Source organism: Varroa jacobsoni, unplaced genomic scaffold (genome assembly GCF_002532875.2).
Source record: "Varroa jacobsoni isolate VJ856 unplaced genomic scaffold, vjacob_1.0 scaffold_1429, whole genome shotgun sequence".
Classification (NCBI taxonomy): Eukaryota; Metazoa; Arthropoda; class Arachnida; order Mesostigmata; family Varroidae; genus Varroa; species Varroa jacobsoni.
The window spans coordinates 12,260-38,925 of NW_019214331.1; the positions used below are offsets into that span (position 1 = coordinate 12,260).

General features: G+C 39.9%; 1 protein-coding gene and 1 long non-coding RNA gene across 5 annotated transcripts; one reads left to right on the forward strand and one right to left on the reverse strand.

Moving 5' to 3' along the window:
• The first annotated feature begins 30 nt into the window (after nucleotides 1-30).
• LOC111270015 (uncharacterized) lies at nucleotides 31-25,030 on the forward strand. 3 transcript variants are annotated; one of them, XM_022849999.2, is made up of 17 exons: nucleotides 31-1,023; nucleotides 1,262-2,058; nucleotides 12,545-12,810; nucleotides 13,287-13,428; nucleotides 14,372-14,575; nucleotides 15,137-17,124; nucleotides 17,297-17,414; nucleotides 17,647-17,817; nucleotides 17,970-18,023; nucleotides 18,304-18,471; nucleotides 18,650-18,805; nucleotides 19,972-20,139; nucleotides 20,340-20,459; nucleotides 20,700-20,953; nucleotides 21,159-21,503; nucleotides 21,812-21,892; nucleotides 22,129-22,284. In XM_022849999.2, exons 2-17 carry the CDS (start codon nucleotides 1,972-1,974, stop codon nucleotides 22,142-22,144), a joined length of 4,338 nt encoding a protein of 1,445 aa, XP_022705734.1. In that variant the 5' UTR covers nucleotides 31-1,023; nucleotides 1,262-1,971; the 3' UTR covers nucleotides 22,145-22,284. The 3 variants fall into 3 exon arrangements, with proteins under 3 accessions (XP_022705734.1, XP_022705732.1, XP_022705733.1); XM_022849997.2 differs by having other exon boundaries at nucleotides 36-1,023; nucleotides 21,812-21,947; nucleotides 22,129-25,030; XM_022849998.2 differs by having other exon boundaries at nucleotides 36-720; nucleotides 21,812-21,947; nucleotides 22,129-25,030.
• LOC147752180 (uncharacterized) lies at nucleotides 12,682-15,123 on the reverse strand. Of its 2 annotated transcripts, none has more exons than XR_015314788.1 (3): nucleotides 14,639-15,123; nucleotides 14,387-14,521; nucleotides 12,682-12,816 (listed from the first exon to the last, which is right to left on the reverse strand). It is a non-coding gene; the product is annotated as an uncharacterized LOC147752180 (long non-coding RNA). The 2 variants fall into 2 exon arrangements; XR_015314787.1 differs by having other exon boundaries at nucleotides 14,387-14,527; nucleotides 14,610-15,123.
• Nucleotides 25,031-26,666: the final 1,636 nt, after the last annotated feature.

Here is a 26,666-nt window from a genome sequence, read left to right on the forward strand (position 1 = left end):
CATTCAAGAAGAATTGCTTGGCGGAACTTCGAAACATAGTTCGAACCGTTTACACAGCTAACATTAAGTGTTTCAGTATGGGAAACAACAAGAACTCCTATCACCACTGATGGCAACGTTAGGATAGAACTAAAAAAATCTTTATTTTGCAAATGAAGCTGGCGCTTTTACAAGCTAGAAGAACAGTAGTGTGTTCTATTTCATTTTGCCGCGGAATGTCTCAGAGTATGACCGATTACCGAAGAAAATGCCAAAGAAAACCAAAAATACGCGCCATGGGAATATAGATTCGATTGCATGTATTCTCTTATCGAATTTATGTTCATTCGACAAATTCGAATTAAGCAAGATATTTTGTTGAGGAAAAAGTTCACTTTTTCTTGCTTTGTTTCGCGCCCGACATTTTCCGCCTAAACAAAGCTGTCTCGGTCACCATATTGTTTATTCACATCGGTGTACATCAGCCCGTAAGAGCCGTCAGGATGGAGTTATATTTAATCGAACAGATCTGACGTGGCTGCAAGCAATCGTGGTTGACTTTTGTGAATTTTTTGAATTACCCCGATGGCCCCTCCACGTTCTCGCAGTCAAAGATGAACACCACCTGTGAGAACTAAGTAACCGAGCCCATGTACGATTTTTTCAATGCGCACAAGTTACCGAACGAGACCACTGTCATACCGACCAACAGCGTACTTTCAGTCAAATCGAATCATCGATGTAAGCAACTAAACAAGGAAAAACGTCGAATCAAATGATGCTTGTCGTAGTGCATTTGCGATTACTCCGAATGCTTCTGCTATCTCCGCTGCTAACCTCAGAAGGGGTGCACCTTTGGTAACAAGTTGACGAAATATTGCTTACTTTGGTCACAGCTGATTAGCAAGAGGCTGCTTGATGGGGGAATGTTTTCCCAATATTTATTGTATTCACAGCGGCAACAATAACCTCATCAGACTGATGAGCAGGCAACAAAACGTTGTTTCCAGGAAAATCAAAATCAAGGAAAAGTAATAATCAGCGGTAAAGTAACACGCCTTAAAAAAAAACACTAATTAATATAACGCAAAGAACTGTACCTAAGCCGACTGTCCAAGCGCCGATCAAACGATTATAGCCAAATTAGAACTTGTTTGTCTACGCATGTGTAGGGTAACTTAAGGTAGCTTACGACAGTTCGCCTACGACTTTTATAGCAAAAGGCTACAATGGGCAAGATACAAACGTAAAAATGAGTTTCCTAAATCTCTTTTTGTTATAGGTGTCGTCAGCTTCGTAGCTCTCGCCAACATTAAGTCAGCTTCATTCAGGCATTGGTGAGTTGATACCTGGTTGGAGTATACGATCCAGAAGCCTCATTAAAAGCAAGCATCGGCCATTTGCCGATCCCGAAAGCCGGAGTTTAATAAACTCCAAACCACGAACTAACACACTGTATTACTCAGCTAAAAGCATTTCTTCGGAAGAAATATCAATAACATAAACCTAACATCTGTGTAGTTAGAAGCAATCGAGGTGGGTTTTACCAGTTGTGAGTGACTAGCATCGTTCTATGCAGTTGAAAACCGTGTGCGAGTGACGCCTTGCAACAGCGGATACCGATTTGCCCTGATCCTTATCGTTGCTGTCGTGTATTACTGACAAACTGTGCGAGTATTTTGTTCGATAGCTTTGTGAAACGCAGTCTCTACTCATAGCGGTCAAATGGTGCCGAGTGCTGGACGAAGAGGTTGGTACCGTTTCTACTGTTGAATTTTGATCAGTCGATAGCAGCTGCAGGCAGTTAGTGATTATTGCCGCCACCGCTCCAGCTGTTCAGCCGCTACGTCTAGTTTGTGCGTGGTGACTAACACCAACAACAAGAATAATAATAACGACAACTGCGTCAGCAACCGATGTAAATTTACAGCAAGCACGACGTCGATTCTGACGACACTAGCGTCTCTAGCGGTGTGTTTATAAAAACGAAATATGTTCAAGAAGCTACTAAACAAACTGGGCGAGGATGTCCGTCAGAGTAATCTGAACGCCGGGAGCCTTGGACAATTCATCGGACAGGTAGGCGTCGCGTACTCGATTGTAAGACCATGTATAGACAAAAATAAATATATGGATCTTTATTTTGGTCACTTTTTACATATGTGCTGATTACGTTGTAGCTCGTTAATGCACAATGAATGTAAAAACGAAAAATATAATTAGTCTTATGTCTAATACACACTTATGATTTAATACACAGTACGAATAAGCTAATTTCACTACCAAACACGAGTAACTACTAAGCACATGCGATAGATAGTTTGTGCTAGCAGAACTCAATATATTTTTCTCAAGCTGTACAAATCAACATTGTAACACCCCATCATATATTCTAGTTGCCGTTCAAGCTTACGCCTAACAAGTCATTCCAAAAACGTTGGCATCAAAGTAATGGTATATATTCCCCCATACATATTTTTTTTTACAGTATTTATTAGCAGTTGGTTTAGTTTATAGACCCTAAGACGTAATCCTGCGACTGGTGCTGCTCTTGATCGCCAGTGATTGTTACAACTGTAATCTTGACAGTCAATGCAGTGATTCTGCTCTAAATTCTACGGCATATTGTTGTCTTTAATACTGCTACTATTTAGCGAAAAAAAAAAATAATAGCAAATCTAGACAAGATTGTGGGTGTATGTCGCGAAGCACGATACGGGGTGAACGACAATTCCGACACGACAGGGTATATGCACGACGCTTGGTATAAGAAATCATTCGGGAATGTTGTTTTGATCGAATAATCATTGACTACTATTAATATTCTTTGCTGGATTGTATATGAGAATTGTGTGGGACCAACAATGGCCGATAGCGGTCAGCTGCTGACATCGTTTGTTCCTACATGCACAGCTTTGTTACGGTCAGGTAGAATGCTATATTAGTGTTGTTGTTGTTACTTGGCGAGTACGAATCAAGTCTAACGTACGTGAAATATGTGCTTGACGAACGTACAAAAGACAAACATACAACTTAGCAATAGGTGGTGGTTACCGAAAAGCTTTTTCTAACATTTATTTGAACGTATTCGTGTACCACGAGGTTGATTGACGTATCGATCCTTGTTCTTTCTGCCCGTACCATATAATCGGGCCGAGTTTGAAAAAGTAGTTTAGCTTATTTCATCGAGCTGTGCCTAATTTGTTGATTGTTAACTTTATTTCAGTTCTGCTCTATTCTATAACGATTTCGAGCGATACATACTGATTATTGCTGCCATTATATACATACAGAAATGTTTGTCTAAAATTTGTTATTAACACAGAAGTGATCTATTCGTGTTACGTCCGCCTAATTACTTAAGCCTAGGGCTGTGGACTTTATTCCTGTGCAAAAAATTTAGTGCAGATTTCCATTAGAGAGCTAAGTTTTTGTCTAACTGGGGTTTGGATAATACATCTGATAATAACTATGAACTGCCATCATACACAGTCCGGATCGTCATTAACGCTTAACACGCGCTTTATGGCATATTCATTATGAGGCCTGCATTTTCTTGCACGATTGCGCTGGCATCAGCTAATCGCGAGCTACATGTATATAGAACGAATAAAAAAAAACCTAAATCAACTGATTCATATATGTCTGATCTCAGTAAAGGTCTGTCTTGCTTTAGTTTGTTAATAAATCTGCTAGAATTAGTTCAATTTAAAATTACCGCGTATTACCAGACATCTCTGTTAGCCGTCTCGTGGTCTCCAGAAACACCATTGTTTTTTTGTTTAGCACCATCTTTTTTTGTTGTGTCTAGTGGTCGGAGCAATACGAGGCGGTGGATTTTAATGGTTCGACATAATGTTTTGTTGATTTGCAGACTTCTAGTCGAGCCGAGATGTTGAAACTCACGCCTTGAACTTATTGCTCTATTAGCTATTTAGAAAAAAATGATAGAGCGCTCTCTGATCATCAGCGAAGTAGCACAGACGATAGCAAACTTAACCTTAGTAGAAATATAAAACCGGTGTTTTTTCATTCAGAATATTGCCTATGAAGATCAGGGGTCAAATACTAGTATGTCTCTTTCTTACACGTGTCCCGCTATGCAGAAGTCCTACCTACTAAAACTGAAACTTTTTTGCGGAAGAACGGCGGAACTAAAGTTGTTTACAATTGTTGAACATCGTTGCCTTAGGGCAGAAGTTTTTCAGTTTGAATCTGACTGGAAGTTCTGTGCAGCGGTTTTACTATCCGTTGGCACTTTTTTCGCGATATATTTGACAAATGAGTCAATCAGTGGATTTTGTATGATCTCATTGTATTCGTAGTATAACTTATAATTGCTTAGTGAATTGGAGCTATGGGTTTCTGCTACGCGTGGTGTTGGGATCGCTGAAAATCCCGGAAGCCGTGTTACACTCTCCTTATAACTTCTGTTGAAAATCTAAAAGGGAAAGATCTTCAACTTGATTCTCGTCTCCGTAATGGGCAATTACACGGAGAGATTTGGATCGAAGTTTTAGTCGTTTTTGTAAAAAAAATGTCATTTATTGGCGATCCTCTAGTTGGGTTAGCAAACTTGCGGAAACGCCATCGTAAATGATCTTAGTCGAGGATAAATTGGCGATTTTGAAATGAGCACGATTATGTTAAACGTTCATTTTCGAGGTTAATTAGTTTCTATTATACAATCTGATTTTATTAAGTGTCGATGCAGCTAGTAGTCACACTATCACAACGTCTATGTATTGACGAACGTATTGCTGGATTTTTGTCAAATTTTTAATACTTACTACCTATCTTTCTAGTATGCCAATATTGACACTGCGGAAGACACTGCACTTCCTCGCAACATACAAAAAGGCTCTTCAATCAACGTTATAAGGTACGAGTGCGATCCCTCCGTGCTAAGAAATGTCTTATGCGACAGAACCTTGAAACCGAGTTTACCTCAGTGTGTAATTGATAGTCCCTACACCTTAATAATTAAGGTGTGCGTACGTTAACACCTCAACGACACGACAGTTGACATTTAAAGCTAAAACGTTACTTGAAACTAACTGAAAAGGATAACGAGGACATATACCTCACGAAGCTACGACAGATCGTTACACTGGCCCAAGGCCCTCTAGTCATAGATATTATGAGGACTTTAGGAATGCACTACGTAATACCAATGTTTAAGTAGAGTTACAGACAGTAATGAACTAGTGTAACCTTCATAAAAATTACCCATGCCCAAACTGGATAATTTGACTCCCTAGATAATATATAGTACTATCTGATATTATTATGAATAGACGACGAATCTTCTTATTCACAGCAAAATTACTCAGCAGGCTCAGAGACGATGGACCATGAAAAGCAGCCTAGTCTCGTTCTTTCAAACGGATAAGTGTGAAATTATCGAATTTGTAAGTCCATCTATTTTCTGAAGGACGCCAGCCGTTAATGATACTGCCTGCGATTTACTATTTAGCTACGAGTTCGAACTAATTTTAGTAACAATATGCCCGAGATAGTGGCCTTGCTCGTTGGAGTACCATGAGGTAGGGCATTGAGGCTACCGCAATTATAGTTATTATTCGATGACAGTGCCCATCCTAAAATTGACTTGAGATTCCGGCGATTCGCCCGCTTTTATCGATGGATCGATTAATAAAGTTGACCTTCTGGTACTTGAGAGAGTGCTTAACGCCAATTATAGATCGATGATAACGGCCTTCAAATGACTGACGTCTATTCGTTACAAAGAAATGACAAAGTTCGCTTTGGCATTACCGATTTCCGGATACTATACGCATAATCGAGCCCGAAACAGAAACGAGTGCCGTATACGAAGAACACCATAAGGAATTTGCGGTGCAAAATGTTACTGCAACATGCGTCAATGGAAAACAGTGGAGTCTATTGTAAACGTGTGTGTGTGTGTCGAAACAGCTTGCTTAGCACACACCTGTGTTAACCAAGTCGTTTAGCCTCGATTTTCGTTTGCCCTTTGGCCATCTCTTCCGTGACGCTCTCTATTTGCGCGGACGCGCGCTTGCACATCTGTTTTCGCTTTGTGTAGAAGAGATTTGTCGTTCTTCAAACCAACGTTATGAACTGGTTCTATCGTTGGTCTCTAGAGCCGTTGTTGATCGCAGGCAAGTAAATCGTCGATCGTAGTTCATGTTCCCGCCCGTCGTTGTTGTCTTACATCTCGGTCTGTAATCCTATGGGATATACGGATGCGCCGTTTTTCTACCATGGTGCGTATCTGCCAGTGCCAATCGTGGTTACGAAACAGATGCTGCAGATGCTGGCGTAGCCGTCAGGGTTACGTATTTTGAATTACAGTGAATGCTAGAAAACACCGTGGTAGTGGAAAGTATTTTCTGCTTATGTAGGGCTGTATGTATGTATGTGTGTGTGCGTGCGAAACACGAGATCTGTGGAAACAGTGGAACGACGGATCACGACTTGATATATATAGCCGTGTGCAGCCATCTCTGGCCCATGTACACTTGTAATGTCGTTTCTATTGACGATGCTTTCATCATTTTAACTGTAGCTGGATTATTCCTGCTGTTGTCATGGTCATAGATTGTAATTTCGGTCCGAATACTGGTAAACGGTTTCTGGTGATACGAAAATGTACAAGATCGTTGAGAAGGATGGTTGTAGGCAAAAAGGAAATATGTGTGAGTTGTATATTATTATTGGTTTACTGCGTCTGCCTAAATGTTCTCGATGTTTTTCTCCACTAGTAGCCCTATCCTTCAAAGCGATTAACGCCCCTTGTTATCAAGAAGGTACACTTGCTACTTGCAGCTGGGTATACCTGTTGTATCTTCCAATTCTTTATTGTACTAGTTACCTCTCAACCGAACATTGTGCCCCTTTGTCCTGACTGAGTGATGCTAGCCACCAGCCTTCCTTCTGCGACTACTTATAGAACGTATTTCGATTAAACAAAGACCCTTTATTTTTGTCTTATCTCAGACGTCGCCACTAGTTCTTATTTTTTGTTCATTAATCCTTGTGTAAAACGGTTACAGCAGCGACTTTATAGCATCGTCTGACATTCTACCGAGGCCCGCATAAGGACAATGACGCAACAAAGATCTTTAGCATATCTGTTCTACGTTAAAATTGCAGTTGCCGGCTGTGCCGATTACTGTTGCTAGTAGTGTCCTTGTGGTGCCCATTGTTTTCAGATATGATGTATATATTATACGGTGGGGTTTCTAGTCGATCCAGAGGAGTTGGCGGCGGTTGATATCTGCTGATCGGACCTTATATGTGACGCTCACTACGTACGCGTTCTATGCACGAAGGATAGCGTGATCGCAGTAAACTAGTGACGGTCGTTGTTATTGCCGTTGCATCGCCTCTAGACAAAAGCGACTGACATGTGAAAACTGCTGCTGTCGGTGTCAGTCCCAAGAATAGACAATTGTTCTTTCTTCAATTCAGAGCATTTTTTGGCGCCACGATAGGCATAATCCGCATCGTGCGCTAATTCTCCTTATGTCGTACCGAGAAGATTTTGTTCAAGAGTAAGCGTGAAAAAGGAATTAATAGTAAATTAAATAATCCAAAGTAGCTTAAATCGTTCTGAAAACCATTGTCATAAATCATAAATAAGCACTCAGGAATTTTCTTTACAGAATTTTGAGCGATCTAATAAAGTGCATCTATATCAGACGGCTATTGTTGATTAAAATTACGGTCAATAAAGAACGTAACAGATACCATGGAAAACAGATGTCGTTATGCTTGTTCGGCTACCTACATAATGTTGTCCAGCATTAAACAGAAAGATCAGATAAATACGGTTAGGAAACCATTTAGAAACAAAACTGTGCATCAAATCGCTCAGAGTTGCGCCCTAAATGTGCTTTTGATACTTGCCCTTCTTTTGGCGAAATCGTGCAGTTGACATATAACGGGCAATGGCCTGCGTTTTTTCGTTGGAGGTTGTGGCGTCCTAGGAGTCGCAGGAAGAAAACTACCGGCGCCGAGTACAACTACTTGCCTGGTGAGAAACGGTTCTCATCGTTCCTGATTAGTACTGTTTTTCCGATTGCGCTGTCGCTATCAGCTCTGTAGTAGCAGCCGATCAGACAATTGCGGTTGTCACTGAACCATCGGTAGATATGGTCAGTGTAGAATAAGCTCAGGTTTTCGATCAGATTTTCGCCGGCAGACGGAATTCTAACAAATACACATTACTCGCATTTGTTGGCCAGGCGAGTTACGGTTGACTACATGAGGTGTAATTAGAAGCAGACGCCCGAACATGTTGATGACCGATATCAGTTCGTAGCTGCTAGTCATGATCGACCCCCTACGACAACGTTTGTTGGGTATACCGCGTAAGCGCAACGTCAAAATGGTATTTGTTTCACGTGCAAATTTTATTCGAATTTTTTCGATTATTTCGAATCTCGCCAGCTTTATACGAGTTGCAGGTCTTCGTGGTCGCGCTCTGGGTAGCGTGTTTACCTGCTAAAATTAGGAATATTGAATCCGGACACGTTGAAAACGAGCAGTTGTGAACGGCTTAAATAGATACCACGCATAAAAAATTCTTGAAGTCCCTGTGAATCTACTTTTTTTTTTTACCATACTGGTCGACTAATTACCGAGAGCAATGCGACGCCTCTAGGGTGAGTCTAACTAAATATATGCCCTGTGCTACAGTCTCTAAGCATCGCTTCAGAAGCCGTTTCCAACATGGAAAAAATTGTTTACGTCCGCTTTTGAACTTTCGTTTTTCAGAGCGTGCGTCCGATAATACCGCGTTAGCTAGAGACCCAATTTCGAATCTAAACAATTTTATCACATATTCCATAATTGTAGCATGCAGACCCGCAGATCAGACTAGCATTTCGCTATCATCGTGTATACTGCAATAGTATACTGTGTGTGTATGGTCATTAAAGCCTGTGTACGGTTTAGTGTTTAATAGTTCCAGCTAGGCTAAGGAATTGGATAAAGGGATACGAAAAAAAGAAGTTTACTAGAATGAATAAACGACAGCGCAGCGAAATCAAATGGTGTCGCCGTTCGAGTTCAGCGGTGCACAAGTGCAAGAGGATAATAAGGCTACTGAATACGGCCGTTTGATGGTCCATTGCCTGTCTCTCCCTGTGTGAAACAGAGTAAGTGGCATGTAAAAGCGTCGTAGAAACGCCATTGCGAAATAAGGATCTGACACAACAAGCAGATGATGCTTTACGAAGCAAGCGACAATAGTTCCATTAGCGACAAAATCTATGCCTAATTGTTAGCTAACTTGACGAGTACAATTTAAACAGTCGTTTATATCTACGTCTCGAACGAAGATAACTTAAAAAATATAGTGTTCGTCTTTTGTAGTATGTATATTACCTAAGAAGAAAAAGATGGATATGATCTTACGGTGAGAACTTTATTCGATTGAAAGTTTAAGTTGAACAGGTGTTTTTAAGCTGCGTCATAAGCTATCATCAAATATTAAATCTCCTGGTATTTCCTCCCAGCCGCCCAATGTTTTATCATTCCGATGGCAATCATACAGCATGGTAGCTCATCTCAGCCGAGGTTTTTCAGTTATATTCTCATTGTTTTTTTATGAACGTTGTTGGTGTGATGGTGGCTCATCCCGGAATATATCCTGTTGACGTGTTTCGCGTTGTGCAAAAGAACAAAAAAAAGGCTGCATAAGGACCAGAATTAAGAAGGAAAGCCAGACACTTGTATCGTGCTTTCAGTTCAGATTTTTATCAAACGGACCGATAGAAAGTGACAGATATTAATATAATCGTCTCTTAATAAAAAATAAAGTCTCGTGAATCTTTCCGGTGCAGCGGTTCGACAACGAGTCCTCTTGTTGACTTGGGTATTACAATTATGAATACGTTCATTATGTACATAATAGTTGTTTAACTGTTGAATGGTGCTAAAATGAAATAATCGCATTTAGGGAAAAACGATAAGTTGAGCTATCAAGTTCGCCATAAACGTCGCGTAAGAAAATGTCACTTTTGGTTCAAGAAACCTACAGCGTTCATTGTTATATACAGAGGGAAAGGAAGCCAAGTCATGTTAAGCATTTAGATAGTTTGAAGAAGGGGAGACAAAGAGCGCTAGTATAATTTCCTTCGATTCTAGCTGTTCAAATTCTGGATTAATTAAAGCAATTGTTAAATAGGATTCTTGACATCCAGATCCTAACCTCAATTGAAAAACGCTCCATATATCCAAAATGCACTAATATATGTTAGGTTTAACAGTACACAGACTATTTTCTTGCTGTTGTTTCGCAAGTCATCACAGAAAAAAGTTATCTGTTGCCTGCATACGTGTAAGAATTCTAAACCTGCCATTTGCTACGAAATCAAAAACGATACCTTGACCCCTACAGACTAGTCCATACAAAACCATTTCTTTCAGTGCAACCATCAGACTACTATGCACAACTAATCCGTAACTATGATATGCGCTCATATGCGGTGACGGCAATATAATGTAACGATATAGCATAAATAACGATATACCCGTCGCAGAAAAAAGGCTTTATAAATTTGTGTTTACTGTTTAATATTCCATGTATATAAATCGGCTTCGAGGTTAAGTTACTCGACAAATTTTCCCGGAACCGAAATATCTAGCGCTCGCAATTTTCTAACCCTAACTAAAGCTCGCCTGCGTGCATCTCTAGACGGTTTTATCAACTGCACTCCGCAAATTTTATGCATCTCGTTTTGCTAAACAATGGTAACACATATTCGGCGCCCAAATTAATAATTAAAAATTCTAAAAATTTTCTGCTAGATAGAAATTATAGCGCCATGATTTTTTCAACATTGCCTTGTTTCTTCCACAGTTGCCATATTTGTGGCTTAAAGGAGAAGCCGCACACGGAGTAGACATTGCTATTATACGAGGTGACCTTTAACGTATTGTGCCCAGTTATTTTGTTTACAGCTGCCATGTGGAACTACAGATTATAGCAGCTTCAATCAGCAGCTTCAATAATAGATAAAACAGAATCCTTGCCATGATGGAACATCTCTTATTGTAAACGCTAGTTCACTACCGTTAGACGCTTGGCAAAATGGTGAGATAATTCAATTGAATTAAACACACCCAAACGAACACCTCTACGTAAAGGATGAACGAACTATGAGTTAGTAACGGTTAAACCGTTTTAGGTTTAACAGCTTTTTTCTTATTCCCGTCATTCTGGGTAACATATTTGCCTTCTAATCTTAAGGATACGTTCGAACCTGGGCTTAGACACGCTTCGTTTCGCGCTGGGAGCCAGCTGTCTGATCTAATGCCTAACAACGATACCAAAAGTAAAAATTCTTAACTGCTTTGTACAATGAAAACGCTACAGTGCCGAATGGCTATTTCATCTATTGCTCGGCGATAATTGGGCTTCCAATGCTCTCACTGGTAGGCTACCCGGTATTGTGCGGAAGGGGAACCTGAAAAACAGCGAGACACCCCTCGCGACATCTTACTACAAAACTTTCATCCATACACATTTGCTCTCCTTTTGCGTGCACCGCCCTTTGAATGCTGTTTTTGGATTTTCGAATCATTGGTTCTTCGTCGTCATCATCACCGCTATTTGAATCCGAGAAATCCCGAGCTTGATATTAATCACCTACAAGAACAGTGACTATTTCACTATGGTGAACGCCAAAAATCCATGTGGACCAATGTACATTTTTTTTTTATCTAAAATGTACGACAAAGCATCTTCTAAGGTTAGGTATGTTCTATTAGTAGTATCTGATTTTTTTTTTTGTTTTGGCAATTATGAATATTTATACTTTTTCAACAAAATGCGGATATAAGTGAAACCTTCTTCTTGCGAGCGAAAAAATACACATTATATTTTTCTTGACGCACCGGCATACAAATACTGGGACAAAAGCGTGCCCACTGTTTTTTTTATACTAGTACTACCAGTTTAGGGTATATACACAGAGATTTGTCTTTAATATCTGTAAACGGATTTCTAGCTTGGTATTGGGCTCGTACAAGGATCGATATCTATCGCTAAATATTTAAAGCACGCCAGGTTGGGAATATTCCTATGAAGCAAGTGGTTGAACGACCCAGAAAAAGGAACACTACTCTATAATGAAAGAAAACATATTGAACAATAATTATCATAGTAGCCTAAAGCTATGTCAGTTTGCTTTATCTGCAGGTCGATACAGAATCTTACCTCCAGACTATAATACTGGCCTCTTTTGTTCTAAATAGAATTTTATCTACCTATAGTACACGATTCCTCATCTGCTAAAAACCGCAGCAGCGTATATTTCTCACACTGTGTAAAATATATGAATATATGTCGGCTTAATAGTTTTGTTGTTGAGTCACTTGTCAGTAGTCAACTAGCTCTTATAACCAGCTTTTAAACTATGTAGAGCCTCGCGACCCAACTACGCTTTTTTTTTACAGAAATTATATAATATACGGTATGCAAGAATTAAACAACACCTATATCTGGATGCAATTTCACTTTGAAGTAACGAGACGCCATATTTGGTGCCTTTACAACGCTTTGTTATTGCAGGATGACACCGGCGGGACATCTGGGGGGCTCCCCACAGCCGCAGATGTCAGCCACAGCCCACAAGGTATCACTGTCACCGAAGAATGTTCTCTTGTCGGAGATTCCCTCTTGGGCGAGCAGAAAGACAAAGACCAACAACCACAACAGCAACCGCAATCTTCAGGACCTGTCAGTGGTCCTTTGCCCCGACAAAGGACCGTCAGTTCGTCATCGCAGTCCAGCGAGCCTGCGGTCCTTCCTATCCAAAATTCGCCGGATCGACCGAGGTACATCTATTGAGGATGTAAAGCAACAAAATAATGTTTAAACATACTCACAATTTCGTCACTTGAACAAATGTTGTCGGTTGCCAAAAAAAGAGAATCGAAAAAAAACCATCCGTTTTCTGTAACCTAGTGGTCAAAGAAGTGGCTGTTGTGAGTGTATTGTTCTACTAATCAACACTGTCTTGAGGAATATGAAGTGCCATATTGAGAATTTATGGGTAAAAAGTACCTAAAAGCAGCGCTTGTAGGGAAAACATCTACAAAATCAAGATATCCAGTATTACTAATCCACCTGAAATTTTGTCACGGCAACAGTCTTCCGCGTTTTCTCTGCGAATTATTCAACTACTACCTCAATAGTGAGATAACTGAACATTTTTAATACAATTGCAGCTTTATCATGCAAACTTTTTACTGGCTAGGGCATTTTTCGGGAGGTGCTTAACACTGCATTCAAAGAATGATTATGTTTGCAGGTATATTCTTCAGTCAGATACAGAGAGCGAAGCTGAAGGTCCTGTAATGGTTGACCTGAGTCGTGTCACAAAGGAAGAGATTTACGCCGTTGTTCAGCGCAGCAAACAGAAAGTTGAACGATATAAAAATAAATACAATGAGGTCAGTATCAGTGGGTCGTTGTTATGCTTCTTGATACCACAAAGGTTTATGGGAATTTAAATTCTAGGCGTTGGAAAAAGTACGATAAGATGTAAGAAGTACAATATATGTAGAGTATTTACTGAACGACCAAATCAAGCGATAATAAAAAAAAATTAGTAATTCCTTGGTGTTCTAGACGGCATCTCTACATCAATCATTCCGAAGCTCTTCCTTGTTGCTCCAAGGTTTCTGTTTCGTACAAACTTGATTTTTCTTTGACGATTTCAGGTTTATATTAAAATAGTTTTTTCTTAGTAATTTCTTAGGAATTCTCTCAGAATTCTTAGGAGATTTCCCTTAGGAATACCTGCTTAAACAGGTGCTTAGATGTACAAAATTTGGCGTGTAAGTTAAGTTGCTTTTTTTGCCATAATTATGCTTAGGATGACGGGGTGGTCGACGATAGGTACCTCTCCTCATTCTTTCTTGTCGTAACTTAACACTTGAGTCAGTCTGAAAAAGCATCAATGCTCAGATATCAATTCAAGCCACTGGGAAACCTAGCGCACAAAATAAAACCTTAGCTGATCAAATGAAGTCGATATCAACGATGGGAGTCGATTATGAAGAAGGACAAAGGTCTAATAAAAACGCTATTAAATGTTTTACTGTGTTATCTTTCTGCTCGCTTATGAAGGGTTCTGGCCAATGTTTAATATTATACTATTAAGTTTTTTTGATGTACACTTATTGTAAAATACGCGCGCTGTAACTATTCAAGAAATCTGTTTTTAAGAGTCGAGGACGTTAAAAGTTTTAAAAGGAAGTTAAAAGTTAAAGAAAATAAATATCTTAGATATTAGAATTCGATTCCAAACTTCGCACAACATAAAAATGTCACATCTTTCTAAATTTTTGTAAATACATCACCCTTTCTGACTATCTACGTTCTATTATATAGGCTGTTCGGGCTTACCGTAATCTTAACGAAGAAAAGGATAAAATTCAGAAGGTCCTGACGGATACACAAGATAAGTCGTTACGACGAATAAATGAGCTGCGCGAACAAGCCGATCTCGAGCAGAAGGCTAAGGCACATCTGGAAGAGAACCTACGCCTGATTATGGACGAGAAAGATGAGAAAATTAAGGTCTTGCGAACCAAAGTGAGTACACTAAGATATTTCAAATAGTACTAACATTTAGATTATACTTTATGTCGCACTAACTTGTTCAATACTAGGCTATCCGTGACAGACATGGAACGATTTAACTTGCGGCTTTCTGTCATCATCCTTCTCAGTCGCTTCTATCTTCGCGTTTGGTGAGGATGTAACATTGTTGCATCTTAAATTACCTAATTATATTGTTCTTCCTAATTTGCAAACATTGTTTACGAGTTTTTTTTCGAATATAAACCTTATAACTCCAGTTTCGTTATTTTCACAGAACGACGAAGCATTCAAGTTTATAGATCATGAAAACTGCACTGTTTAAATCCATGAACTTCACTTCTGCTGCTGCCGCCGCTGCAGTTGAAAGTCTTTAATACGTTTAGTGTTGAAGTAGCAACAAATGACTGATCAGGCTCGCGTAAAATTTGCTTTAGATATGTCACGCGTATCTGCTTGATATTGCTGCTTGCGAATTCTTCTTGGATGTTCATAATGTCATCTGTGACGGTAGATATCATCTTTTACTATAACTAAGAACTTTTATGATTTTAGATTGACTTACTGTCCAACAGCGACGAGGTTGTCAAACCGTTTAAGGAACAGGTGCGCCAGTTGAACCTAGACCTGCAAAATAAGGAAGCCGACGTAATTATGGCCAAGGAGCTGAGAAGTCGAGCAGAAAAAGAACTAAGAACGGTAAAGGCCACAATTGAAGAGAAGGACAAACAAATTCAAAAACTTCAACAGCTGGGAGTAAAAAAAGTGATCACTGACGAGACAAAAATACTAAGCATCCAAGATGAGGAGCTCAAGAAGCTAAAATCGTTAATTCAAGACAAAGATAAGGAGCTTCAGGAGCTCCGTACAAAGTGTGTTACCTTGACGGAACAGAGTAAATCATTTCGTGCAGGCCAACTCTGCAATGGTGAAAAGATAGTAGACGACCGCGCCAAGATTCTTACGGTAGAGAACTGGGAAGAAAGAATGCGTGCGAGTGAAAAGAAGCTGTCACAGAAGGAAAACGAATTGAGGAAGATTGCACGCAAAATGCACCAATTAAAGCTTATGGTCATCACCGAAGAGGTCGAGGAGGAGGAAAATATTTCGTCGAGCGATGAGGGCCTCGCCAAAAAAATCGAGGGTAGCGTTGACCAGTTGCTCAATGAGAAGCATCAACTGCAGAAGACTATCGATGATCTGCAACGGCAATGTACTAAGCACGAGGATCAGATGCAAAAGCTACGGAATCAACTAACGGAACTAACAGAAAGCGCAACCGAAGACCGAAACAAAATGGCATCTAATCTCGATGAGGTTACAAAGGAAAAAGAGAACCTTCGTAGTCGTTTGGAAGAGGAACTAAATAAGGCGAATCTGGTCGCCCAGGAAAGGAACGAGTCTAACCGGTTAGCTGAGAACCTTGCTAAAGAGAAGACCTTACTAGAAGAGAAACTAAAACAGACTGATAAACGCAGTGCAGAACTAAACGCAAGAAGTGAGGAATTGTTAAATGAGGTTAGCGAGCTACAAAAGAAGGTGAGCATTGCTCATGCGGAAAGCGAGCATAAAGAAAAATGCGTGCTCAATCTTGAAAAGCAGTTAGAAGGATTACGCCAGGAGAAAAGTTCCCTTGAGGAACAATTAAATGAATTGAGACAACAGGACAGCAACAATTTGGTACAGCATATGATTCACCTGGATTCACCGAATGACGGAGGAGCTACCGGCGACTCCATGGATGATGGCACAATTAAAGGGAGTGAGCTTATACGAAAGCGATTAACCGAGTCGGAAGAGAGATGCATGACACTCAGTGAGAAACTAGAGAATTTTAGTGCCTTAACCGAATCTAATATAAAGGAAGAGACCAACGACATGAGAAAGGCCGATTCGAAGCTAGCTAGGTTAGAAGAAACGAGAGCTATGCTGGAGGCTAAAGTCAAAGGAAACTCCATCGCCATTGGCTCGACACAAGCCATCGTAGAAACCCTTCACTCCCAAGCTGAGGGTCTTGGAGCACCATTATTCCATAAGCAAACTGAAACGGCTAGACTCTCAAAACAACTACAGGATCTGAGCAACGAAAATGAATGTTTATGTGCAGCAAGCTTCACCGAACATTCAGAGTCGCAGAAGTTACGTGACCAATGCAACGAACTTCAGGTGAAACTAGAGGAGCTAGAAAGTGAGCTACAATCTACCAGGGCTAAAGCGACAGCCGATATTGACCAACTTTCACAGGATAAAGCTTCTGAAGTTAACGAACTGACAAAACAAATCGCTTCACTTGAAGCAGCATTGACCACCGAACGGGAGCAGTTAGCAGAAGTGCTCCGCAAGCATGAAACTATTAAATGTAAAAGTGAAGAGGTACGAAGCCAGTATGCTCAGGCTCAAGCACGAATTGCGCAGATGGAGATGCAACTAGTGGAGGTCCGATCCGAAGCAACCAAAACGAGTGAATCGAAGAGTATACTAGAAAGAGAGCTGAGGGCTAAGCTATCGCGGAAGGAGCAGGAAGTCGAAGCAGCTACTTTCCGGTCGGTACACCTATACACCAATGATTTATTATTGTTAATTTCGGATTTTCATGATCTATCCCACGCTATATTTGGTGGCGGTGATCCGAGTACATACGCATATATATACATTTATATATAAACATCTAGTAGGTCTTTTTTCAACGACCGTGTCTGTTATGTGCGGTGGCAGATGGGACACAGCAGCAAAAGAGAAGAACTCCCTAGAGACGCGACTTCTTGAGCAGGAAAACGATTTCGAGACTGAGAGAGGGAGGCTCAACCAGGAAATTCGTTCATTAGGGGCAAAGGTTTGCAATACAGAATATTCACTATTCAGAAAATAGTGTATCATATATTGGATGTTCATAAGGTAATATTGGTATTGACCAATATGGATGGGAACAAATATCATAGTTAATATGAGAAGTGTTGGGTTATTACTAAGCCATGGTTCTCACCACAGGATATAGTTCTCACTATACTACTTGCTCTGTTGCTCAGTTAACTCAAATCGTAACATCTACTTTAAAAAAATTATAGGTGGATCAGCTGGAGGGTCAATTAAAGGACACCCCCGAGGAAGCTCTTCGAAGCGAGCTCGCATCCCAAGTAGCAGAATTAAGCGAAGTTCGTGCCAAAGCACAAGCAGCCCATGAGGATGTCGAGCAAATGCGGCGCGCTGTTGAAATGAAAAGTCAGGAACTTATTAAGGTTAGCAAATGAATCTTATCTTCAATTACCCATTTCGTATGGTTTAACAGTTTTGTCCAATGTAAACAACGACGAACTTCGATCTATAGTCTATTATAATGCATTACAACGATTAATAATCATTTGGATGCTTACTTGAACTGTATCTGCAGGTTGTAGATGAATTGGCCAGTAGGGAGCGACTACAAAAGGAAGCTGAAGGTCGAGTAAGTATTCATATAACTACACTGAAGAGTCGAAATCGGCATTTATATCTAGTGCTTTAACCTAACATCATGTAGACGCTTGCCTAGATCACATGAATTATTTATGCTGCTCAGTAGATGACGCTGTCCTTTTCCTTATTTAGATTTTCTTATATATGGAACTGTGATTTTAAGGCTTTTGGCGAACATCTCGATAACGTTGTTTGTCATATATTTTAGTGGTCCATCAAGATCGAAGTCTACTCATATTATCAAGTCTGATTTATATGATCATCTTCAGATCTTAAAATTGGAGGCTCAATATGCTGAGCGAGTACGCACCATTGAAGCGAAACATTTAGAGGTCGAAGAGTTACTCCGACAGACGGCCAAGGAGCGTGATGTCTTCAAAGAGAACGAAGATAGGCTTGACAAAATGTATCGACAGTTAGAGGGCCAGCTTAGACAGGTATACGAGCGCAACAAGATTGCACGTGCGTGTGTGTATATGAAAACCAGTGCATGTAGAGTTAATATACTGGCTATGAACTTGATTTTTCAGGTTGTTGTGAGATGCTCTTCGGAAATGTGTGATATATTCATTTGATTTGCTTTGTCGTAATTACCTTGTGCACTATTGAATACAGGTGGAGCATGAAGGTAAACTGCGCATAGCCAACGTAGAAGCTCTGCTCATCGTCGAGAAGGACAAACTGGCGAAGAGCGAAGAAGCCCGAACTCGCCTTGAGAGCAGCAAGGCTAAGCTTGAGGCGACCCTCAAAAACGCAAAGGATCGCATAAACGTACAGTATCTAACCTTTTTCGAACGATTACTCTGCAGTATTTTAAAAATTACTTCACGTTTAGTTGGCGCATTCATGAAGGCCACGATGTGACTCAGGCCATTTCCTCGAACCCGTGTCTCATAGTGAACAAGTAGTGAAACGGTGCGGACTATATTTTCGTTATTCGCTAAAGTACGAATCGTAGCGCTAGGCGGAAGCAGATCACAAAGTAATATTGCGGCAATAGTACGATGATCGGAAGGTGGAATCATAGTCTGGAGCACCTTTGCATAAAGTGAGAGCTCTTCCTTTTCAGGAGAGGATCCTGCTTTTGTGCTGACAATATATTGCCGGATTGCATTAGGCTATACATTTAAAATGGTTTAGTTATAGAACTGTTCTCGTCAAGTCAAATGTACCATATTGCGTAAATACCTGTTACCTGTTTTTAGTCAGTTTGTTTAGCAGAGCTGGATAATTCAGGGTACTTTTATTATTGATATATAATCAACAGTATAGAAAAAAAAAAAGCTATTTCTTAGCGAACTTCTATTGGTGCCGATTTTTGATGAATATCATTGTACTTTGTATTGACAAACGTGTCGTCATGCATCCTGTGCAATTTTTATCGTACCTTCATCAGTACATTGTTTTTTTTGCAATTTTCTTTTTGCAGCTCTTATAAATGGATGTTCTTTTCTCGATTCTTCAGATTGTCGCGTGATCCTTACTCATGTGATGTTACTCATGTTACATTTTATCCTATCCCCCTTACCCTTTGTCTTTTGTTCAATAAAGCGAAAGTATCGAAAGTAAAGCTGTTAATCCGCAGGAAAAAATAAAAAAAATCTTCGCATCTCGGTTTTTGTGAGTATCATCTTTGTACGCCTTCGCACACTCATCCCATATAGTGTAGCTTCTCGTCTACTGTGCTTACCTGCTCGGTTCAGTGCGCTTCTCTCATAAGCATATGACAAACTCAATTGGTCGCCTGGCACTCATTTTGCTCCACACCTCGAAATGCTGTTCTCATGTTGAAATTGCTCTTTAATAGTATCCTAAGTTGTTTTATGGGGTTGGCGTCCTGGCAGTCCGATGTATAGTATAGGAGTTGATACGCAGCGATCTTTGTGACGTAACGTTCTTCCCGTTTGTCTTTTGCATCTTTATTTCGTCTGGAACAGACTCTTGAAGCTTGCCAGACCCAGCTGGAGCAGCAGTTAGCCGAAAAACGGCTTGAATGTGAAAGTTGGCAGGAAAGTCTGAAGACCGGCGACGAACGAAACACTAAAGTGCGCCAAGAACTCAAGGAAGCTTTGGCCACAATTCAGGATTTGAGCAAACAGATCCCGGTATGTCGTAAGGTCAGGTCTTTTCAAAGCTAGGCCCAGCTAAAAAATGACGACGCAGGTTAACATGGTTAACCGCACGTCAGTAATCTGTAATAAACCCTCGCGTAAGGACCTTTTGTTTGAACCGTGAATACTTTGCCTCATCTGTGAGTCATCTATGTGGCTACTTTAGTTAATGGTATCCCATGTTATGATATTAGGCATCCGAAGAGCGTGTCCGCGAGGAGTACGCGGCGCGTATCGAGTTAATGGAGAGTGCCAATTACGAATTACAGAGTCGACTTAACGACATTGCCAAGGAACTAGAGTCCTGTCAACAGGTAACGTCTCTTTTTGTGCCATTTTAACGCTTTGCTGCACTCGCCGAGCTTTTTAGCCGCTATTTACGCTAAGACACTAGGACTATTCTTGATTCGACAACTCAGTTGCAAAATTAAATGCGTTCCATGTAGGGTCCGTTTAACAAAATAAAAATCTCAATTTATTTGCGTTCTTTTAGTGGAAAATAGTGGAATGCTAAGTGACAAATGCGTATTGTCTTCTGGCTATGCCTGCTGCAGGATCTTGGCAACACCCGTTCTGAGCTTATCACCGTAAAGGAATCTCCTGTACAGCAAGAAAATCTGCAGTTGCGGCAGAGCCTTCGAGCAGCCGAAGATGAGCGTGAACGCTTGGCAAGGGATGCTGAGAAAAATCGAGAAGAACTCGATAGAGCTACAAAACGTGCCGAGCTACTTGGAAAGGAAGCTAAAGCTTTAAGAGACTGTAATGGCGACGAAATTGATACTCTTCGTGAGCAAATGGACGAGTACAAGTATGTCGATACGGTTAGAGCAGTAGTAGTGGTATATATATTACTACTAAAAATGAACATTTCATATCTAATTTATGCTGCCGTTTATAGCGTGTTAAGCGTTGCTGTGAATCACAACATCGCATTGAGAGCCTAATTGCTCACTCATAATATAAGTTTTGTTGGTTTGTTTCTTTTTGTATTACCTTTATAATAATGTAATCAGGAACCAGTCGATTTTAGCACAAGAGCGGTGTGATAAACTGCAGCGAGAAGTTGATTCTCTAAGGAAACAGTTAGACGACAAAGATAAAGATGACGGCTGGAACAGCCACATGGGTGCATGGGGCAACGAGGAAGTTGAGTGGTCGCAAGCGGATGGTGTCGAGGTTAATGTATCTGCCGAAGGCGGATCAAGTGGAGCCAACCCGACTCATCCCCCTGATGAGGGGGCACCCGCGGTACTTGAAGTTGCTGTCGAGGAGAGCCAGACAGGTCCCCCTAAGTGCATCCAACCTGCGGAAAACTACGACAGTGTTGACTTTCTCCGAATGCAGATCGCCAAACAGCAGTGCGTATTTTGCCAATCACGTTATCGGATAGTGCAGGCTGATTAAGTAAATTATTTGATGAGTAAAAAATATTTAAATATGCGTGCTGCAGAATTCCTGAAAGATATTCAAGCCTAGCGTATCTTGAATGTACTTTAAACATGACGCCGGTTGAGCTCTGTGGAGTGATGTTCTTCTTCTGAATATTAACAATGATAACATGAATATAACGATGCAATTCATATAGAAATTATCGTTAAACTTCCTGGCATGGTGTAAGACTAGTCAAACTGAACTGTACATAATAGCGACGATTTGCCCATTTCAGCGATGAAATACGTGACCTCAAAGCGTTGCTGGGTCTACATTCGCGTGGAGGTCTTATTAAGGATATGCCCGGGCCCACAGAGTATGAGTACCTTAAAAATATTATGTTCAGCTTTATGATGGGGAAAGAGACGCAGGTAAAATTCGATATTTTTGAAACTTCACTCTCATCTTCGTGTACAGAATACTTTTATCGCCATTCATTCTTCGAGGCTAATAATGATGGTGAAATCCCTCTTCCATAATTTCAAAACAACTAAGAAAGCGAATAAATATTTCGTGTATCTAATCAAATGGCTGCGGCTTTATGTATTGCAGACCTTGTGCAAGGTGATTGCTGCAGTGCTCCGTTTCTCGCGCGAGGAAACTCGCCTCGTCACGGAGCGGCACGAGTCCCTCCACAAGGTGCATGCGTTGTACGGCAATCACCTGACAGCATCGTCGTCACACGGTTCGCACATAACCCACCACCAGGCCCATGGTGGTTCTTATCACAGGCCACCTCACTGATAGCGAAAAGAGCATAAGCAAAGCCGGCCAAAATGTACTAAGGCCGAGAGTAAGTTCTGTCCAATCGTTGATTGCCTAAAGGCACCTGTGCACAGGGGAATACTCGCGATGTATCGTGATATCTACGCGGGGCGGCTTCGTACTGGAAAATCAGTGAACTGAAAACCAGTTGAACTATGGTCATAACGCTATCAAAAGATTAGATGGATGGGCAACAAGAGGCACATACGTTAAGACGCAGCGATTAGGTAAATATTCTCCAGATGTAGAGTTTGTATTTATATCAAGCCAATATTAAAACGGTAATATTTAAAATGATGAAATTAAGTAGGAAAAATCAAGGAAAATGCTGATTGTATTTCACAGTTAACTTACTCTCAAGGCGGGGTAAAACGAAATAGGGTTTTGCAGAAAAGCTATGCTAGGTTCAGCGGTAAAGCTTGAACAAGTGATATGAAAAGGTCTGTATGAACTTGTTGAGTTAAAGCAGAAGTCCATGATTGGTATTTTGCTACACAACATAGAATGCCTGATGCGGTTATTTATGTAGGTTTTTAATGCAATCCCATATAGCAGCTATTAAAACTAGGCTATGAAACAAATGCTTGGTAGCTCAATTTTACATGTCCACTAACCCGCTGCTAAAGGCAATGACCCAGACGTGTCGATGCATGAAACATAATTCAGCTCCGATTGGCGTAAGGCTACTAAACACTAGTAAATCAATGATTCTATATTGGCATCGTCTGGTCCTCACGGTTCGATAAATTACAGTACTAGTCAATTTGAATGTATTTAATATGCATTGTTGCACGTTATTATTAACGGACAATGTAGATGTTTCTACCTAACGTCGAGCGATACTTAGTTGTGCAGTTTTGTTAAAACATTACAGAAAGACAAAGAAATATCGACTAGCATATCGTTTCTCGCTGTGTCCCGACTTCAAGCATCCCAAAATACTTAACACCTCGGTGGCTCCCTCAAGTCTCGTAAACTATTTTTACGTATTGATTGATATACCAATCTTTGACGAGACTCTTTCGCCCACTATGGGTGCTGTAATGGATCGTGAGTACCACAAGAAATAGACGAAAATTATCATAGTTTTGTCTATTTATTGCCCCTGACGAAGAGGAAAAATCTGAAGCTGACTTGGTCAAAACGCATGGCATTTTTATCCGTCCCATGAAGAAAAAGGCACAACCCCTATAAAACGGTTACGAAATGGCACAATTCAAAGAAGACGAATAAACTACTATACTGTAAATTCCGATAATTTTGCGCAACGACGTTTGCTATAGACTTGAAGTGACAGAATGAATGAAGGAATCTAAGAGAGTGCGCGAAACAGCTTAATTGAGATACTTGTACATATATAATATATATAAATGCAGAAAATTGGTACAGTTTAAGCTGCATAGTATGCTTTTAGAATTAATGAAGATGAAGATTCGACGAATTATGCAGTTTAAGCGCACGCACTTTCATTTTGTAACGATACACAGCGCAAAAACACTAACCATTAAAAAAAAATTAGTAATTATACTAATAGCAATCTTACGTATTTACTTAAGTAAACAATGGTTTATCATGATATCGTCTTTGTTCTAGCAAAAAAATATCTTACTAGACTTTAACAACTGTTATTCTTGTTAGATCTTATTATGACGATGGCATTGTTCTAATTAAGGTAGTAACTGTAACAGTTTTTGGCGATCCGAAATAGACAACAATATCCTAAAATCGCAGCACGAAAATGAATGCTCTAAAAGCGGAAGCTACTTTGTAAATGTACACGACTTTATTGGTGGATAACAGGTTTAGGTAGAGCGGTAATTAACCGTGGATACAGTTTGCTTGTCCGAAATTTACTCAGAATCTAAGATATAACTATACATCGATGGTAATACTTGAAGATGCTTGCGTCACCTTTTGTTGAAGTGTATTTGCGCGTAAGCAGTCGACCTGATACTAATCATTGAAACAAATAAAGCTGGTGGCCAAAAAAGTGGCAGTAATTTTTAAGTGGAAAAGCAATTGTCAGTTTCGTTTGCGGCGCCCATAATTGTAAATATGCTTCCTGACACAATCTTTGAATCTAATCGGAAAGAGCCAAGGATCATTGATTGAGGCTTTGGGAGGCAGTTTGGTTTGCGTAAAAAAATGAAGCTGAATTAAAAACGAAATCACAAACTGGTTTGTCAGATGAGATGCCGCTTTGTGTAGTAAACGGGTTTAGTTTAGATGTGTTTGTATCAACACGCCTTTAAGGGAATTGGGGACACGTTACATTTTCATTAGACGGTGTATTTATTTACGAATTCATTTGGCTCATTAGTTTTACATAAAGTATCTGCCGTAATTAGTAATTTTACGGCACACTCAAAGCCAAAAACAAGTCTTCACTCGATGCCCTTTCATTAATATGTATATGTCTCTTTGGGTAAAAATAAGTCTCGTATAAAAATAAACCAAGAAAAACAATATTAATGTAATCGGATGCGTTTATAATTTGTGCTATCTATTAGGTAGACACGGGAATCAACAATGAATGAACTTTGCATATATATATATATATATATATATATATATATATATATATATATATATATATACAAATTAAAATAACGAAATTTCATGTAATTCAGTCAAATGAAGTAATCAAATAATTAATAAATGGGATAGTTTTTGTCGATCACACATTGCATCAATCATTGTCGTCACTTCTACAGTTTTTTCTCTACAAACCCAGCACTTGCTTGACATAAGCTGACAAACGTATATATATAGGACATATATAAAGACATGCATATATAGAAGTATGAGCAAATGGCACGTTTGTATTATCGACTGCAATTTTGGATGAGGTGAGCCCACATAAGTGCAAGGAAAGTTAGTTTAACTGTGCTTTTCTTTCAGTCAAAATTGCATTTACTAGTCTGTTTTTTATTTATCAGTATGCTGTTATCCCATATGTGACCTTCAATAAAATCAGCAAAGCTTGGGTCTGATCGCTTCTAAAATCGTCCATTATTTTGCTACACTGGCCTGTTCTTCGCCGCGCGTAGCGCTCTCGTAGATCGCAGCCCATTCTAATTAAAGGTGCCGACTGCTCTGTTACAATTATGGGTATACTAATTGTGCCTGTTGTAGACCTGAAAATCAAAAGCCTATTCATGCGAATCACGTGCGCTCTTTGTACTTTAACATTGCTAAACAGTATGCTGTTACTTTCGTCTTGTTCCCAATCTGGTGTCCTACATGTTACCTAAAAGTACACTTTAATCGGTAAACCGATGCTTGTGGTTTGGTGGGAAGTTTTATAAAATTGTATGTTATACACTGGATTTTGCGTGGGTTAAAAATACATTAATAAAGTGTATTTATTAAAGTTATTGTACGCGATTTTGTATAGCACAAGTTTGTGGTTTTGTTTTATAAGCTCAGTTGTCATGGGCTCGATCTCTTCTTTGCTCTTCTTAACTGAGGTGGACCTTCAAACAAACCTATATTTTGATTGTGATGTCTGCTTTACGGCAGTAGAATCTAGCTGTGCTCCTTTGTAACTGTTATTAGGTAACCTTGTGTATATTGTCGCTCTTGAGCTAAAGTGCAAGGAAACAATATAGGGCAGCTGGGCAGTTGGGTGCAGAAATCGAGGCCTATATTTTCAAAATCGAGGCAGACTCCGCAGACCATCGTATTTCCAAGGTCGTCAACACAGAACATATCTTAACTCATTTGTTTCCATAGCATTCATTTTATGATCATATGTTTCTGCTGTGTCTGTTTATAGTTTAGTTAGGAAAAGTGGTCACTTCGTAAAAAGGTGACCCCGTTCAGTTACACTGAATAGATCATTGCAGCAATCCCCATCGCATTCTGAGCGGTTAATAGTGAACCAGACTTAGGTGCGTTGAATTAAAGTGATCAGTTTTTTTTTTTTTTTACCCAAATAATCCTCCTATTAATGATTGCAGGTTTTTCAGATAGTCATTCGCGAAAAAAACTCATTTCCACTTGTACACGATGCATGTCATAGTCGTTGCACTATATGCAAGTTAAAAATCCAAGACTATAATAATAAAAATAATAATTATATAGGAAAAATGACAGGCAATAATACGCTGCACTTCATCTACAGAAAATTTTGCTCATTATTTCGGTGTTAGATTCTTCGTTGGCATTCCCTACTCGTACATAAATCTCTATTTGTCCAAAGCCACCCTCTTCTAGGTAGATCATCAGGGTTCACATGTGGAAATCTAGAAGAGCGACCCCGTAGCTATAGTTGCACTGTACTGGTCTATTTAAAAACACGTGTCTCCAAGAGTATTCCATGC

Coding starts and splice junctions, on each gene's coding strand:
- LOC111270015 (XM_022849997.2), top strand. CDS start 1,972: ATGTTCAAGAAGCTACTAAACAAACTGGGCGAGGATGTCCGTCAGAGT. Junction 20,954..21,158: donor GAGCAAATGGACGAGTACAA/GTATGTCGATAC, acceptor TAATGTAATCAG/GAACCAGTCGATTTTAGCAC. Junction 21,948..22,128: donor TGATGGGGAAAGAGACGCAG/GTAAAATTCGAT, acceptor TATGTATTGCAG/ACCTTGTGCAAGGTGATTGC.